This window comes from Dufourea novaeangliae, unplaced genomic scaffold, assembly GCF_001272555.1.
Source record: "Dufourea novaeangliae isolate 0120121106 unplaced genomic scaffold, ASM127255v1 scaffold8, whole genome shotgun sequence".
Taxonomy (NCBI): domain Eukaryota; kingdom Metazoa; phylum Arthropoda; class Insecta; order Hymenoptera; family Halictidae; genus Dufourea; species Dufourea novaeangliae.
This window is the reverse complement of record NW_015373923.1, coordinates 13,092,882-13,111,624: the sequence shown is the minus strand read 5'-3', so window position 1 is coordinate 13,111,624 and position 18,743 is coordinate 13,092,882. Positions and strand designations below refer to the sequence as shown.

The window sequence follows — 18,743 nt, the reverse complement described above, 5'->3', positions numbered from 1 at the left end:
GAAATTGGGCCAGAAACAAAAATTGCGCTATACTTCTCTTGAGGTCCCCTACAAATCTGCAGTTTAAAAAAAATCGGAATTTTCAGGTTACCGAACTTCCCTTGTAAGGTGCAGAGTAAAATTGTTTTATCCGAGGCTTCGTTTCCGAGATAATTGATTTTGAAGATCTGCTGGATACGCGTGCAATTGAGTAGGGCTTGAATGCGTCTGTTCATTGAATCCTATTTTTACTTACTGGCAGCACAAACACAGACGTTTTAAATACAGTTTCACGATCGATTTTCTTGAAAACTAAGTCTTTGACGAACAAATTTTATTCCATGCTCTGGATTTATTTTTGCAGACGGAATCACTTCTCATACCGTGTATGTGCGCCCGTAAACTACGCAAATATGAACTAATCTAATTGGAGGCATATATGTATAAGATGATCAATAAGTCCTCGACAACTGTGATTCAAAATAAAAAAGTAACACTAAAAGATATCACACTTTTATTAATAAATGATTAATTAGACTATAGAAGCTATTTAATTGATGAGGTTTTCAAAGTGTTTGTCCTCAAAAGTAACACAATGTTGCATTCTGGTCTAACAATTATACATAGATTTGCAGATTGAAATGTATCGAGCCTAATTGATCGAAATGCATCCGGTATTGATACTTTTATGTCTGCAATTGATCTAGGAGCTGGACGATAGACTGTTCCTTCATGCAACTCCGTAATTTAATTAGAGTTGATACACTTCAATCTAATTGATAACTTTAAGGCCAGACAACAGCACTGTTACTTTCGAGGACAAACATTTTGAAAACACGATCAATTAAATACGTTTGTGGGTCTTACTAAATATTTTTTAATATAGTTTTGATACCTTTTAATGTTAATTTTTCATTTTGAATCATAGTTTTTGAGGATTTATTGATCACCCTGTACATATTCACACATAACAGTTAAAAATTCAATCTTACTTTTGAATTAAAATAAGGACAAGTGTTTTGACATATCACCTGAGAAGAATTCGCGTAATACGATATTCTAGAATATACATATGATATATGTTCCAGAATGATATTGTTAGGTCACGTAATGCTCACACTTAATCGCCGAACCGTTACACGATCCTTAGAAATGAAGCCAGAAATACAGGACACTTTGATTGGTTCTTAATGACTGTATTTACAATATTGTGTGTTTGTGTGCGTGTATAAGTGATGTTCACTGGGTGAGTTCTGGTTTGAGTCTGCTATTTACAAAAGTTCGGGCGCGCCTCTGACGTCGCACTTCGCCTTCGTTGGTGATATGCTTTGTCAACAACGTTTTCTAAATGACGAATTTCTATTGGTTGAACACTGAAGGAGTAGGGGTATACCTCGGATCATCCGAGGTTCGTGGTGGAGGAAAAGGTTCCTTCACAAAGAAACGCACGCCTGCAAATAATTAAAACCACGTGGCCAAGTTTGGCCTTACCGCGCAAAGGTTGCGGGTGTCACTCAACGGTACAAGTTTATGGCAATATTGTTATTCGCCACGGTGGTACTACGCGACCGGGATTGGCTGTCGACCAAATGTTGGAACCTTCGTCTATTGTATAAGGGTGTCGGAAAGATTAAAAAGGTACACTATTGAAGTGAAATATACAAGAAATAAACGCGTACATTACCACGGGAAATTGAATGACTAAATTGGTGTTTTGTTGGAAAGTAATAACAGCTGTTATGAAGCACTATACGAAACACATATCGAATCTATATAATAGTGTAACCAAGTAGAAGTCAAAGTTTCATAAAATGGACCTGAGTTTTCAATTTCCATCGACTCGGTGTTAGCATTTTTCGTTCACAGGTATGCCATAGTGCTAAAAGCAAATGCAAAAGCGATTTCTGACGCGATTCCGAGGAAAAATTCTTGAAATCGTTGCCCTACGAGTTTCCGTAATTCACGATCATTCGTCGGAAAGTTGCAAAATGAAGTTATTTCGTTTTTCCTTCAACCTGCCTGGTTCCCCGTCGTTTTCGTCGTCTCCGTTTCGATCGACGCGGCTTGACACTTTCTTCTGGGTTGCTGGAGGTAGCGCACGAGTTCTCTGACGAATCCACTGAATACTCTCCTGCCAGTTGCTTCTTGCGGACCTTTCGATAAATTACGGAAGACCTTACTCTCTTTTCTTATTTGCGACCGAGCTTTTTCTGCCGCGATATCGAAACGGTTTTCCTGAACGTTCCAATGCCGGTTAACTTTGTCTCCGTAATCCTTGCAGCAGCTAAAGAACAAATCCTTCTCCTATATTTCGTAACTTTTCTTACCCGTAAGCTTTTCTATAGCTCAGAGTTCCTTTCTTGCGGAGACGCAGTAGACCATGGAAGAAATATCCTGGAGAAATAGAAGTCAGTTATTTCAAGGTACCATTAATTTCAAGTAAAAGGGTACTTATTTGGTTGACACGACCAAAATTGAAGATGTTGTTCATTTAATAGTTTCGTACGATTGTCCTCTGAAGAAAGGAATTTTTCAATGGAATTGATAAGGTCTTTATGTTGTTCAACTATGCATAGTCCTGATGCAACATGTCACTACTGCAGACATACAACACTGCACAACATTGTCTTTTATTTCATTGTACAAATCGTTAATGTTCCAAAGGTTGCAGGGTGTGTTTTAACATGTAGGTTATCTACTTAGAGTTCGTGCGAACAGGTGCCATATTTCACTTTGGTCTCGAGTTATAGTCATTTTTATACTACAATCATTCTTAACCCTTAACCAGGACAAACGACGATCTTGTGCGCAAACGGTCATGTGGCATTTGAGAGGCTACTTCCTTGAAGTAATGACGTGACGATACTATATTTTACAAAATTTGTTGAATATGTAGTAACAACTTAGAAGTACTCTTAGTTCTCGTATCACTACGCAAAACTGAAGGAATTGTTGATGGCACCATTCGAGAAATATTATTCTCAAACTCCGTATACAATTTCTTAGGTGCCACGTGCCCGGTCAACACGTTAAATACCACAGTTTTTACATTTGCGACACTATCATGAGACTACACGTTTTAGGTCTTTGTTGTTAACACTTTAAATATTTACACGTTCACTTGAACACTCATTACTTTCATTATTACTCTACTAGTAATTATGTTCATAAAAAATTGGATGTTTCTGTTGAAAAATTCAATGTTTCTTCGTGCAAATTAAAAGCGCCGTTTATCTGCGACAACCATGTCAGTTGACGTATTAAAAGTTAGTAACAAAGTGAGCTATATATTGTAGCTGATTCTGCTGATCTCTTTCAAGTTGTACCTGAACTAAAAAAAGTTAAACTGTTGCAATTTGCAATACTCAATAAGTCCTTTCTATCCCTCAACTTTGTTGACTATTTCGTTCTATGAATTAGTTCAGCTTGTTCTCTCGGTGAGTGCAATTGATTATTCATTAATTTGTACGTCACAATTGATAATGAATCAGTAGTGAATTTTAACGGTAAACACTTTTGTCTCTGTGACACGACGACTACTATAGGATTGCATTTATACCGAAGGTAGCCATTTCGAACACATCCTGTAAAGGTAAATAGCTGCACATTAAGGGAGTAAAAAAACGCTGTAACTCAGAAACAAAGTCAAATAGGGTGCATGTTTGGATGAACTTTTTTAGATGCTTTAAAGAACACCCTATTTAGTGCACATATTGTTTGTCTAGGCATGTTATAATTCCAATATAGAAGTTTAAATTAACTCACATGTTAGATCATATTTCTTCGAGTCATTGCAGTTTCCAAAGTTTCAATTTGGAGGAGGTATATTTTGGAACAGACATTTCTGAGGGCAGTTTGAAGAAACTATTGTTTTAATAAAAAGAAAGTTCTTCACAATACGAACCAGCACTGAATATACATACTTAACTGTTGCCTGGTTATATTAGCTCTAATCCTGACATAACGACGAATCTCACCTCACGACACAATACCATTATTCCATTAATCTACACGACATATCTCGTGATCCGATGTGTTTGACCTGACGGAGTAAACTAGATATATCGTACCCGATGGTACATTTCTTTCTTCGTAGTACACGCCGTTAATTAAAATCTACAATGGATGTCATTTATCGACTGCGACAGCGATTGGAACTTAAAGAACACTAATAAAGAAACCATCCAAATTCGAACCGCTTTCTGTTACCAAGTACCTACTGCAATTACCTCATTCTGTATATTAACCACGAAGTTATTCATAACTCACAATCATGGAAAAACGTAAACACATATGCAAGATCTCACGTCCGCAGCGTCACAGTAACGACATAAGTTTGCGACATGACTTGTTCATAGCGTACCAGTAACGACATCGTATGACGAGATATCTCTTCCGCGACCATGAAGGGGTTAACCGGGTTGAAAAGTCGGAATGATAAACAAGTCCTGCAACGGTAGATTCGGAGGCGTTATAAAGAGTCAGAGCTTCATAAACCGTGCCTCGGAACGATTTGATTTATTTTGTATGTCGCTCGGAAGAGAGCTCCACAATTTCTGTGGGGATAACTTTCGGCCTCTGCACACATCCACCGGCGTAATCGTGACGATGGTGGTCCGTATACAATCTCCCAGCAGGATATATTGACGGTCCTGTTGGACTGTCCGAAGAGCTTTATCGGGAAATTCGATCGCGTCGCAACGAAGCGAACCGAAAGCACTATGCAGTGAAGCTTACGGCTGGTGAAGGGTGGGGCGGGAGAAGTTGGCCGGGGGGGGGTCGAATGAGGGTGGAACAGGCGCAGCGTGGCAAGCGACACGAAAAATGAACGACAGAGAAAGAACTACTGGGAATCAAAGGGCGGAGGGACGAGGAGAGAAGAAAGGAAAAAGTCGAGGAGGGATTCATGAAGCGACATTCATCCTGGCGAACCGTTAGTTCCTTTCATCGTATTCGCGATACTGATGTGAATACGCGGTTTTTTTCCTCCCCTGATATGCATGCCTGGTGGCGCTATCATTAAAATGACATCGTGGAAACGGAAGGTTAGAGATCGAGATAAAGAGAAACAGAAAATCTCGCGGGGCGGGGCACGGCGAGGGGGTTGGTAGAAGGGGGAGGGGGGTACATAGTCGCCGAGATAGATCCGCTCTACCCCTTTTACCCTCCATTTTCCTCAATTCCACGCCGCTCCATCATAAATCTCGAAAAATCGTTAATCCCGGTTCGGTCCCTTTATTTTCTCATCTCTCTTCTGTAGCAATGCGTACGACCGCCGAATTGATTTTCATATTAAACGCATGACAAATTGTTCAGGTAGTTTCGTTCACACCGGGCAACCCAGGGTCAAATCAGTTCGGCGGTTCGATTGAATTTTCGAGACGTTAATCTCGAAACAATTGGAGTTTCGATTATTGAAAATTGTAAGAGACGGAGCGTTTGATAAATGCGTGTAGAGCGAGCACCAGGTACTGTCCCAAAATTCACGTGCGTTTTCTAAATTTCAGAAATACACTAAAGTTTTAGTAAATATTCCTCTTTGTAGTCGGAATATACGTAAGCTGAACTCTGTGAATCAAGTAGACCAAGTCGACTCGTCATTGAGGAAAGGTCCCCCCTAGGTGCAACGTTGATTTTATAATGAGACTTTGCAAGGCAATAGCGGTTGAAATTTTGAAGACATTAATATTTGTTTCAGTAGATTATTGACGTTAGTTTATAAAATATTTAATGTTAAAGCTCCAGTTCATGTATATATTTCTATTAAGATACACACCTTTAACAATTTAAAGTTTAACATGCTTACTAAGGTGTGTATCTACCAAATCGTTGATCTCTTGTTGACGTAGCTTCGAACCCTCTTGGGTTAACTTTATAGAAAGATATAACGTTCTTTCCACCTCTTTTTTAAAATTATATTAGGGACCTTTCTGTACTAGTCTTTATTTTCATTTTATTTTCCTGTTCCTCGTATTTATTCAATTAATTAATTAATAACTTTGTAGTACTTATACTAATGCAAATAACGCGGTACTAGTGTTTACAGCAGGACAACATGCACCAGGCCATCTTTACTCACAATTATTGTTGCTCGCGTGGTAGCTTACAATTGGAAACTTAATCTGTTAATAGATTAAGCAACTTATCAGACAGAAATCACCTACTTCTGATTTAGTATACCACAAGCTATTTGCCAAATTGTACAATCATTGGGGAAAAGTGAATAAAAGCACCCTTCGTTTTGTTCCGCGTTACTGTTGCCTATATCTTGATCTTATACCACGTGTGTGCGTGTCGCGTGTCCTCGTCGCACCCCTCGTAGTTGTCGTATATCAGTCTCATTATAGACCGTTCACCCCATCCATATTGTGTGGCCAATTTGTCGACACATGCCATCCACTTCTCCACCGTTAAATCATCCTGTGCTGAGTTGAATATGGGAATCATTGGCTTGCTCTCCTTATTAATAGTCGTGTGCTGTGCCAACTGTGGCATATTTTATAACTCTTTTATGGGTTCTATAAATTTATTAAGGGGTCATGCTCAGTCAGGAGTTCGAAAAAAGATTGTGCTTTGGGAATTTTTTTTCCGAAAACTATAAGACCTTTTTTAAAAAATGTGTTTGTGTTTGAAAGATTGCAGTTTCTAGATTATAAGGTAATTTTTTTATTTACAAATATTTATTAGTAAATAAATGGTGACCGATCTCCTGGATGTCTCTTCACAAAAAGTGGTCTGCCGTGATCACTGTAACTTCGTAACGGTTCATATGAAATTAAAAATTCAGTAAGATTTATGTAATGGATGAACCAATCTTGTCCTTGAACGTGGGGTTTTTCGGATGCTTTTCTGCATTAATGGCATATACAAATGACTACAACATCATAATGGCTTAATAGTAAACAATAAATGTTTTATTTAAAGTTTTGTAAATATCCAGTTTACTTGTAACTTATTCCTTTGTATGATTACAAGAATATAACACAACATTCCTAAACATCCTAAACCTAATCTAATCGTCACACTTGATAATCCTTCAATGTCACACACAAATGTATTGCAATTCAATTTCGAATTGTCATTTGAATTCGACGGTAGTAAACCTCATTTAGTACATAACTAGTCATTAACCGTTTCGCTACGAATGGCTGTTGTACATATATAGACCATACTATTCTGCTGCACAACTGACGTATTTCGCTGTGCATGAGGAATCAGCTGGATTCATAAACGGATATTACATTTATTCGTCCGTTATGATAATGAACATAATAAAGTTAAAATATACATTGGTTTGCTATATTGTAATAATGCCTTAAAAATGAAACCTTTTAAAATGAAAAAGTATTAGTCAAACAATATTATAGCACCAATAGTATAGCACCAAGAATAAACTTATGCTTTGATACACCACGATTGTAAGAATATCCCATAGACTATGAACTGTACAGAGAAATGACTGATTGTTTTCGACATCACTCCATACACGGACCAGTTCAAGTTATATTTTTAATCTACAGGCTTGGAAGTACTTTTTGCATCACAGATATATTAAACACGTTATCATTCTCTTATAAATAATACTACCAATATTAATGAAAGCAGATACTTATTGCACGGATGTGTAACTCACTATCTGTGCCAAACTAATTGTAAGTTGGATACGAATCATTCTACCAATTGTATTCCAACAAAAATTATTCGTACCACGTAAACGATGCAATAAATATTTTTAATACTGTCAATATATTGTATATAATCAATCTTAATTAAATATTAATGTATACCAGTTCCTATTTAATGTTTCCATAAATCCACAAAATTATCCATAACGGTGTTTATAACAGAATCATTGCTATCGGGGTATATTTTCAAATAAATTAGTTGCTTAGAATATTTTTTTAATGTATACAAATGTTTAAAAGTTTATTCGCTGGTAATTAATTATGAAATTATACGTTATTGGCAGTACGTATTGGAAAACAATCAGACTCTAAGTATCCTGAGCTTCGAGCCAAGCATTGACGATGACGGCAAGTATCTGACGTGTCGGGCCGAGAATCCATCGATTGTGGACAGTGCTTTGGAGGATAAGTGGAGACTGGACGTGCACTATCAGCCAGTGGTGACTCTTAAGATGGGCAAGACTTTGAATCCCGATGATATCAAAGAAGGAGACGACGTATACTTCGAGTGCTCAGTTCGAGCTAATCCGAAAGTGTACAAGCTCGCGTGGTTTAAAGATGTAAGTTTTATTACAGAACTATCGTTAGATATTTTTTGTTTCTTGCGGGTAGATGTATTTAGTCTTCTACTGAATGAAAAATATTTATCATTTTTTACATTTCCACATTTGAAATTTTCAATGAATATTTCTATAAAAATAATGTTACATATGAAGAATACACTATACTATTAGGTGTACCAATTAGTAGTCCACTATTTTTGTGAAACTCTGTGTTCATTTCGATGGAATTCAAGTATCTATCCAATTTGAACACTATTCATTATTTGTTCACATTATTCTTCGCCATTTTGACTAAACAGAAGATTAGAAAGATATTTTGAATCTCAAATGCATTGTCACTATTTTGGAACTATAATGAATTATTTATTGTTACCCTTAGTATAATACTATTTAAAGGAAGTAAAGTCACAATAGCGGTGATGATATATTAATAATATGTGACAATCAAAAAGACAGTTTTTGTATTGTCACGAGATGAGGGCAACATCATGTTACATTTATCATAGTTTTATTAGTACATTAATATGCTTTTCATATTGAATAAACCTGTATATATGATTTTGTTATTTTGAACAGAGCATTGTCATTTTAACTACAATTTCTAGATTCGATATTTTTACTATTACTGTTGAGATATTATATGTGCACACTTTACATACAGGGTGAGTTCCGTGACAGTATGACTTCAAATAACTCGTAAAATATTTGCTGTACGTAAAGCTGTTTGAAACAAAAGTTGTATGGTTTCGAAGAGAGCATACAGTACATCTAGTGGTTTTTTTTATTTTGCTTTTGTGTCGACATCTGAAGGTTACATACAGTTTCTAAAATTTGCGTAAGAAAGTATAATACCAAATAGGGTTTAAAATGAATAATTACTGAGATATTCTCAAAATAATTTTTATTTTAAGTCGTCCTGTTACGACATTCACCCTGTATATAAAGTGCATATATTTAACTACTTATATCTCTAAAATTATCAGGCGTCTACACCGTACATTTTATATGAATCACTAGCGACAAGTAGTACCATCTGGATTTCCAACTTATAATAGAAATTAATACGTTTCAAATACTTAGATAATAATATTGTGTTGATTTTTTATACTTTATATTGTCATTTATGATGGTTCCAATGTTATACATTCATGTATTGGTAATGTATACTCTGCATTGAAGATTGATATTAACCATGGTCAATTTGATGTTACACATAAGAAATAGAACTTATAATTTTATATTATGTAGTATTGTAGTCATTCACATCAAAGTGTGAGTGGAATACTTGGAATGTTTACCATGTTCCGAGTTTTTGTCAAGCACCTGTTACTTGCAGATTGAAAAGCAGAATTCTGTCACAAAACGATATTGTCTGTTTCAGGGGAAGGAGCTGAAGAATAATGTCACGTTAGGGATAGTGTTAAGCGATCATTCTCTGGTTCTCCAAGGCATAACGCGGTACTCAGCCGGCGATTATACTTGTCTTGCTGCAAATAGCGAAGGGAAGACTCCAAGTAATCCCGTGGCTCTTCAAATAATGTGTGAGTACGAATTTTTCATACTTTTTTCATTTATACTTCGTCTACGTAATTTACACTTGTAAGTTTACTATACGAATGAGTATAAGTAGATTATTCTCAACACATATATATATATATATATATATATATATATATATATGTATATATAAAGCAGAAGACAATCTATACTATATAATAATTTAAATTTTGTTACGATCTATGATTGATCTGACGATCGTTCAAGTTCTGGTGGGTCTTTGCACGTCGTGTGTCGACTAAAGTACCTTACTCTCTCAACGGACGACGCCCCATATTAAAGGGACGACATCTTGATTCTAATCATGTAGTTCCTTGAAACTTAACATTTAGCCCTTTAAATCCCAGTGTTGCACCGCTGCAACACTCATTTTAAAAGTGCGTCAAATTCTGTCGCTGGTTAATGTCCAATTTTTGTTAGCAATGATCTCCAGTTTCACTAATGAGAAGTAGATACAACATTTTCAGTTGAAAACTTCAAGTATTCTTTCAAAAAATATATAAAGAAATAGGTCGGTTTAATGTTGATATTTTCGACTTCAAAGTAACAAGATAGAACATAATATGTATATCAGTCTCATCATTTTGAAATAATGATTTACCGGTCTGGGCGTTAAAAAGTTAAACTGGTCTCGGAACAATAACTAACTAATGTCGAAACAATGTTTACTAAATACAATTTGTGTAAGTTCAATACAGTGATCATTTTGTAAATATCTCGTTAACTATTAGGTTTAAGACGTATAACGGTTAACACATTTTTACTCAAAATTTGACACTCTATCACTCTATAGTACAAAAAATAAGTCATTCCATTAAAAAAAATCAAGGTGACCTTGAAATCTCTGAAACGTCTCCATCCACAAAAAAGCACGTACCTTATAAGATGTGCCCCTTGATGCCATTTCAGTTGCACACCTCAAAATTTTCATAAAGTCTACCGTTAAGTCATTATTCGAGGTGATCAAGTTAGCTGACACACCCTGTATATATGGTCCTTGAGGGTTAACATTAATGTCTAATTAAGTAGTTTACAACTACCCCCCTCCCACCCCCGAGAAGTGATAAATCTCCCTTCGCATGAGAATGTGGGTTTATGAAAGAACTGATTGAAAGAACACCCTAAAGTTACTTTCCTCGGCGTAACACAAAAGGCCTCCTGCTTGTTTAATCGCGGGTCCCCGTTATTCCGGTCACTCGTTAATCACAAGAACAACGGAAAATGTCAAGAATAGAATTGCAGTTCGGGGTTGATATTCCCGGGCCAATTCTCTAATTTGCCAGCTCTCACCTCGAGACCTCGATAATTACTTAATCGATGGCAAGTAGCAGCCGAGTGCGCGTACCGGGAATTGGACTTGAAGGGTGCTTCGCCCGCTTTGCCCATGGAATCGGTGGGAATGGGCTGGAAAGGGGAGCGCTGTGAAGGCCCGTGGATAGGATAGATAGTTTTCTGTAAAACATACAGCACGAGTTATTCTATTAGAATGGTTAGTACTCCTGGCGGTAGCCCCGGCGTATATGCATCTTGTAAATGACCTAAGAGGGAAGGAAGGACTGCGATGCATATTCAATGTATGGAAAGCGTAGCTGAATATTCATGTGTAGGTGAACGCAGACCTGGCAATGTGCTAAGCTAGACGAGGGTGGGGGGCGGTAGGGATGCCCTAAACTAAAGGGAACCGCGAAACCATCGTAATGTTTTAACCCTCAACCCCTCATACTGACACTGATCCAAACCGAATCAGTCAAGAATTTCAAAGATTACCTCTCCCTTGTTCTCGACTCGAACAGTTACCTGTGCAATGCAATTTTCTATATAGATGGGGACTAACTTTTGTGAGGTACGGAAATATTTTTCGAGGAGGGTATTTGATCCAACAAATTTTGAATCACCAGAAGAATTATTTAAAAGAATTTCAGTTACTGTTGTAGCAGCTCATCGAATTAGGTTAATTGATTGTTAAGTAAATTTTTGATGCAAAAATTAGTGATTATATGTATGTGAATACAATATTTGTAAAGTAAATTAATTTATAGACTCTGGAACAAATATTATACCAGAAATTAAAACAAGTTTGTAAAAGTGTCTATGAAAATGTAAGTTTATATAAATACGTGCAATTTATTCATTACAAAGGTTACCTTTTATTTATTAACAGGAACTAACTAGATCTAATTTCTACTAAGTGCGAAAATCGCAGGAAAGTTAATCTTTTATTTGTTAAACACAAACCACCCTAACCTAACTCTTGTCACTTTGTCCAGAATGAAACCTAACCGCAATCTTAATCATTTGGGAAACGTTTCTTATACGTCTTTTAAGACATCGCCATAGCGTTTTTAAAATCTCTTTAAGCGTTCCCAAAACGTACAGGGAATGTTACTTTTACACATTCGGGAAACGTTCTGAGAATGTTCACACAGGACGTCCTCAGGACGTTCCACTTTGTAAGTATGACCTTCCTAGGACGTTTAAAGATCTTAACGAGGACCTAACGGGGACATATGGACCTTTTCGGGACATCCTCCGAATGATTAGATCGTTAACTAAGTTTTGCGAACCGCTCATAAGTGATACTAGTGTATATTGAGCTTATATTTCACGCCGATTTTCTTTTGCTCCTCAAACATTGGCTATTCTTCTATAATAAAGTACATTCGTAAGTTTAATTCTGTAGTCAAATACTGTTGATTATTTTATTTGTAAAGGATACCTGATAAAGAGCATATTCGTCATTGTACTTTAGTGTTCTTTAATTTGAAAAATATGGTAGTGGAGTTATATCTCCCAGACACATGTGGGGGATCGTTTCAACGATTAAAAATGGCGATTGCGACTTGAGAGATAAGGAACATAAGAACTGGAGCTTGCAATTTTAAATTAGTATTGTGGTAATCCACATGAAAATATAAGTGGAATACTTGGAATATTTATCATGTTACGAGTTTTTCTCAAGCATCTGTTACTTGCAGATTGAAAAGCAGAATTCTGTCAACGCGCTGAACGACTAACAGAAATGAAAATTGATGATTTGGATGTGTTGTCGAGAAAATACCCGGTCCAATCGATCAGTAAACTTGTAAACCATCATGAAAGCGTAAAATTAAAAGTATTATCTAAAAGACGGACGCCTTAAAGGGCTCGCATATAGGGATCGGGCAGTTAAGAGATACATTTATTTATTGTTCGTTTCAAGGATTATCAGCTTATATGTTAATAAAATTTTTCACCAACAATTGTTACACAGATCAAATCGTAGATAAAAGGGAAAATGCATAGTTGCCAGTGAAAAATGAAGAGATTAATTTTTTTAAAAGGGTGAGCTTATTTATAGATTGCACACATCTATAAGTGGGGTACAATACACGGACCAAATATTATTTCGTAATGTCAAAAGTGAAAGGAGTAGGCCTTATCACAAAAGTGTAACAAGTGGCCTATTAAGGGATAACCCCACGGCGATAGGCAAAAAGTAGAATAACTTTGAGAAGATCTATTTTGGTCCCCTAGGATGTGTGCAAAGAAACACTGCTTCGTTTAGCGTACGCTGCAGTCATTTTGAAATTTGAGTGTTTACAATGGCAGACGAAGCCGAACTGATAGATTCTTAATGACGCATCGTAGTGTTTTAGGCATACTACATATAAGCCTGTTTTTGAATTTTTGAAAAATATTAGTTCTTTTTCCAGACGTCATTTCAACGTTCTTATGAAACACACTGTATATTCCAGTTAGTATCGACAAGCCCGTAATGCGTATAACTAACGTGTATTCTGACAGTAGGTATACTGCGATTTCCAATCAATGAACGAAATCCTGGGTGATACGTCGATGCCTGCCGACGTGTGTCCCGGTATCGCTGACTTCTCGTATTAGTAATTAATTCGGTAGTGCATCAAACGCATCAGATTGAAACGGAGCTGCTCCGTGATCCCTTGCCTCCGCCGTAAATCATCTCTCGTGCCATTTGGAATTTCCGTATGCCATGGCCTACTGCAAATACCGCTGTCAGGAGAATTTCCTATTAGACGATCAATAGAACGTACCGCGCGTTGAACGGTGTCAACCTTCTTCTTCCGTTTTACGACGACGGCGGATCGCATTCGGGTATTAAGCCAATTTCTCTGGCGCACCCTCTTCCCCAGCTCGCTTTCCATATAAACCGTGATTCCCGAGCTGCTTCCGTTTACGGAACTAATCTTGATCTGCTCGAAAATTTATACAAGAATGTATAATGCATGGAAAGGAAGGATCGCACCAACGAACTCCATAAGATTAAATAAATAACGCTCATCATTTTATCTTTAGCACTGATCTGTGGGACAAAACTTTCGGATGATTAAAGGAAGCATGGTTCTATTGATCTTGCCTTTTTTAGTAGTCCTTTAAATGAATATCTAGATGGAAATAGAAGATAAGAATATGTTTGTGGATATTTTTCTTGAATATGAGAAACAGAAAAGACTGTTTGATGTGTTGGTAAAAAATTTTCTTAGACATAAAATTAATTTTGAGAACCATGTGATTTATTCTTGCAAGTATGATAGAGCAGTTAATGGGGAACAGCATTTCTTAAGAAGCAGTAGCTTTTGGAATATCGTTATCGAAAGAATATTAATACTGGTTATACTTCTTATTGTTTAAATACTATACTCAATTGTCTTTTTGTGCAATGTCCTGCATGGCCCATGTAAGAAAAACAAAGTCACGGGGTCAGTTGGCGTTGTATAATTCGGAAACCGCCCTCACTCAGGATTCGTCTTTCTGTGCACCTATTTCTGGACTTATCCCTACAAATGTCGTTAGAGGTAGATTACGTAACCTGAGCTTGACATGTATATTTTAAATGAGACCAGAACTCCTAGACCCTTTGAAACTGTCAAAACTTTTGAGGTTGGTTGAACATCCGAATAAATTAGAAGTGTTAGAACTTCTGAAAGTTTCTGAACTGTGGTAGATTCTTAATATTAGAGTTTGAACTGTGGTAGATTCTTAATATTAGAGTTTGAACTGTGGTAGATTCTTAATATTAGAGTTTGAACTGTTATAGTTTCTTAATATTTATTAAAAACTGTTCGCTTAATCAATCAAGAGCGTTATTGCTTCCGAAATAGCGGTATTTTTGCTAGTTCTTAACACTTTGACTACCACGTCACCCAAATATGGGTGACACGTACATTGAAAAGTGCCTGGATTATTTAAACACTGTTATAAAATGTTCTCTATTAACTAAACACAAATATTTTCAACAATTTATGACTTAAAAAACGAAATAAAGTATGTCTAGCTACGTACGGCCTTTTTCACTGTGGCAGTCAACTTGTTAAAACAGTAGTTATGTAATAGGAAACGTGGCTTCGTATAATCTACGTAAATAATTCCTTTCTGAATCTCTAACATTACTACAGATATTTTAGCACTGAAACTACTAAACACAACAAAATGACATATTTCAGATTTCTTCGTTTACTAAACGCATATAGGCGCTTACCACGGAAGTTAGGTGTACGGTTAATGCATTATACATTTCGTATTATACTGAGTACAGTATAATATGAATGTAACCTAATAGGTTCCATTGTATTATATAGAGTATGTCTGAAAAATAACGGGATTGACAATATACTAATTCTTCTGCTGCATTGGCCACCTCCAAGAAGTCAGTTTGATGCTGCCGAATTTTTCCAAATTTCTAACCATAGATGACCACTTAATATACATACAATATATATATTCAATGTTGCTAGTTCTAATGCTTGATGGATGAGAATATTACCTATCCCGTCTTGTATTAAATAGGGAATTGACTTATAGACAGGATATTTCTTAATATTTGTATAAGTTTCTCCGAAGACCCTTTACAAAAAATTTTACCAAAATCGAATGCAACGTTTACAGATACCCCGGTCTGCAAAGAGGGTAAAAGCGAGGTGGTCGTCGGCGCCCTAAAACAGGAGACCGTATCGTTGGGTTGTTCCGTGGAGAGTCATCCAGCCCCGTTGACTTTCCACTGGACATTCAATAATTCCGGAGAGCTGGTGGAGGTTCCTCATTCTCGTTACTCTCACGTGCCAGCGCCCGGGACACCGTCCGTCGCCGAAAGCCTGAAGGAGTACCAACAGTTCCACGGATCCATTCTAAACTATACGCCTGCAACGGAAATGGACTACGGCACGGTGGCGTGCTGGGCGAGCAACCAGGTTGGCAAGCAACGAACACCGTGCCTCTTTCAGGTAAATGCATTTCTCTTATTTCACATGAGTTAGAACGCTAGTAGCTCTACATGAAATTTTCTTAAAATCATTAGCTGTAATAGTGTCCAAAATTATTTCGATGATCCTTTCTTTTAAATGCTTCAAATCGCTGCGTATAAATCTTCTCAGAATTATTTGAACAGTTTACAGAGATAGAAAAAAGTATCGATACATCGGGGTGACACCTAGTATTGATTAGTGACACTATTTTCAGTGTCGCATTACGTTCATAATTATGTCCATCAGGCAATGCCTTTGACAGAAAACAAAACTGTTATGGAATAAACGGAAGAAAATAATTTTTAACTTATTGTTAGTAGTATATTGAAAACAGCATTGTCAACGTTGTCAGCACATTGTAACATTACTCCTATTTCATAAGTTTATTTATAGTCTGTAGTTCCTGTTTCTTTTCAATTTTACACTATAGAAAGATTTTTGTCCTTAGTGTTTCCAATCGCTGGGTGCAATTCTGTTCATAATTACAGGACGAATTTTTATATTATATATTTCGATACGTTTACTAGTCTTCATGGGTTCTAACAGGCGATCTCATGAGTTGCTCATTTCTTCGATTTTATGAAATATGTTGTATATGTTGTATTGCTTTACGTGTACAGCATTTTAAAAAGTATCATCTGACTTTTTACTAATTTATTCAATAAAACTTAAGCAGATTCCTATCCGTGATTGAATCACTTTACATTAAATATTAATTCGAGGTTAAATGGTATATTTTCATTTTATAAGTATAGACCCATTTTTTATGGAAAATGTATAATATAATGTCATGAATAGAATAAATACTTATCATATGAAAGTAGGAAAGTAAATAATACATGCCAAATCAGTACATCACTGCCACTATTATCCTTTCTACTGAATAATTTCTTCACTGAGTAGGAAAGAAAAAATATTTCTTGAACTAGTTGCTTTCTTATTAAGTAGGACAGCGTAGGATATTTCCCTGATTTTTCAGTCCTTTATAAAGGTACAAAGATAACGTATGGCCCAAGGGACGCCATTATAATAATGGAAAATGTTTCCTTGATTAGCTTCTTCTGATCTTTATTCTTCACTTCGGCTCATGTATTTATCCTTCAATTTCCCTTGCGCAAACCTTCCTACAGAGAAAATGTAAAAATTCAACTTTGAGCTCTCGACTGACGCGCACGTTCAGAGCATCAACACGATTTCACCATTTTCACTGTGATGCCTGTATACTCGTGTGAGTAACCTACGGTATTTTCCGAACGAACGAATCGAGGAAAATGAAATTCGATATGTGACTTCAGCTCCCATAACAGAGGAATGCTATTGTTGGTAATAGATGGAAATAGGGTTGCGCTACGATAATAGAAAAATGGTAGTTTGGATATAGAATTATATATTTTAATGTGTTGGATCGACATACGTATTTTTCTCTTGAGGTATATCTAAAATTTGAAGTACAGGAGTGTGTCTGAATTACTGGAATCGAATATCTATTGCAGATTTCATATATTTATAACAAATGAAACGAATTAAATCATATACCCTTCGTTTAGTGTAATCTGTCATTCTCGTGATTTATGGAATTAATCTTCTTATAAATAAGTCGATGAAAATGTTCATTTACGTAGATGTTCTAAGTTTATTAATAATGGTATATACATATAATGACTTCGAGGCATCAATAATGATATAGCGATGTTTTCATAGATCCTTACAATATTCCATCATTTTTATACTTTTATTTCATTAACTGTTATTGGAACGTGATCCACATGTATCCATACAATACTGGTATTTGACATTTCAATAAATCTCTACTTAATGTGATGTTGTTATTAACCCTTTATCTAAAGTTTGAAATTCTTTAATATGCATCTGTGACCTTGAAATTTCTAAAAAATGTTCTTTGCTGCGTCATGCTTTAATACCATTCAAATTACATATACATATAATATTTTTTGTATTAATAATCGTCACAACTGAAGTAGATATTTAGGTGGCTACATTTTTAGGTGAGACACCCTGTATATCCAAGCACTTACATTTATATTCTTTAGTACTGTCCAGGTGAAGCTATCTGATTAAGTAGTAAATTCGGAAGATCTACTTGTCCACTGCATGACCCTATACTTATGTTAATGAGTGTTTCTGTAATGACACGTATCAGCCCTAATGAATCCCATCGATCAAGCTTCATCAATTAATTCAGTCAACACAATACCTCATGATAGATACATTGATCTATTCAATCTGAACGTAGTTATATGTAATATCAACCATACACGTGAAGTGACCGCCCAAAATAACACGCTTAACTTTCGAATTACTTACTTACCTCCTGGATGGTAAAAGTTTCTGTATACGTACGTATATTTTGAAAAGTCACGATATTAGATTATCGTATACTCACCAACGAGATATTTAACACAAACTGTAAATGTAACGTTTTTAACCAGTTTCATATAAATAGTTACCCAGAATGTTGTATAAGTTTGACTCTGAAAAAGAATAAATAATTTGTCTATTTATATAATTCATACAAATATAATTTGATACCACTTGATTCAAGTGCTTATCTTTTGCTCATTTCTTTACTGTTGTTAACAATGCGTATGGAACAAAACTAACAAACAGGATAGAAGGTAGGAATACATAGTGCACTATAAATTTATGAATCCAAATTTCGTTAACGAATTATCAAAATCAAT

General features: G+C 36.0%; 1 protein-coding gene across 1 annotated transcript in view; it reads left to right on the top strand.

Annotated features, from left to right (window-relative positions):
• Positions 1 to 18,743, top strand: part of LOC107194635 (hemicentin-1-like) — a 102,289-nt gene that overhangs the window by 44,573 nt on the left and 38,973 nt on the right. The window contains exons 6-8 of the mRNA XM_015584283.1: positions 7,949 to 8,224; positions 9,609 to 9,768; positions 15,686 to 16,020. Coding sequence (XP_015439769.1) covers positions 7,949 to 8,224; positions 9,609 to 9,768; positions 15,686 to 16,020 — 771 coding nt within the window. The remainder of the gene's footprint in view (positions 1 to 7,948; positions 8,225 to 9,608; positions 9,769 to 15,685; positions 16,021 to 18,743) is intronic.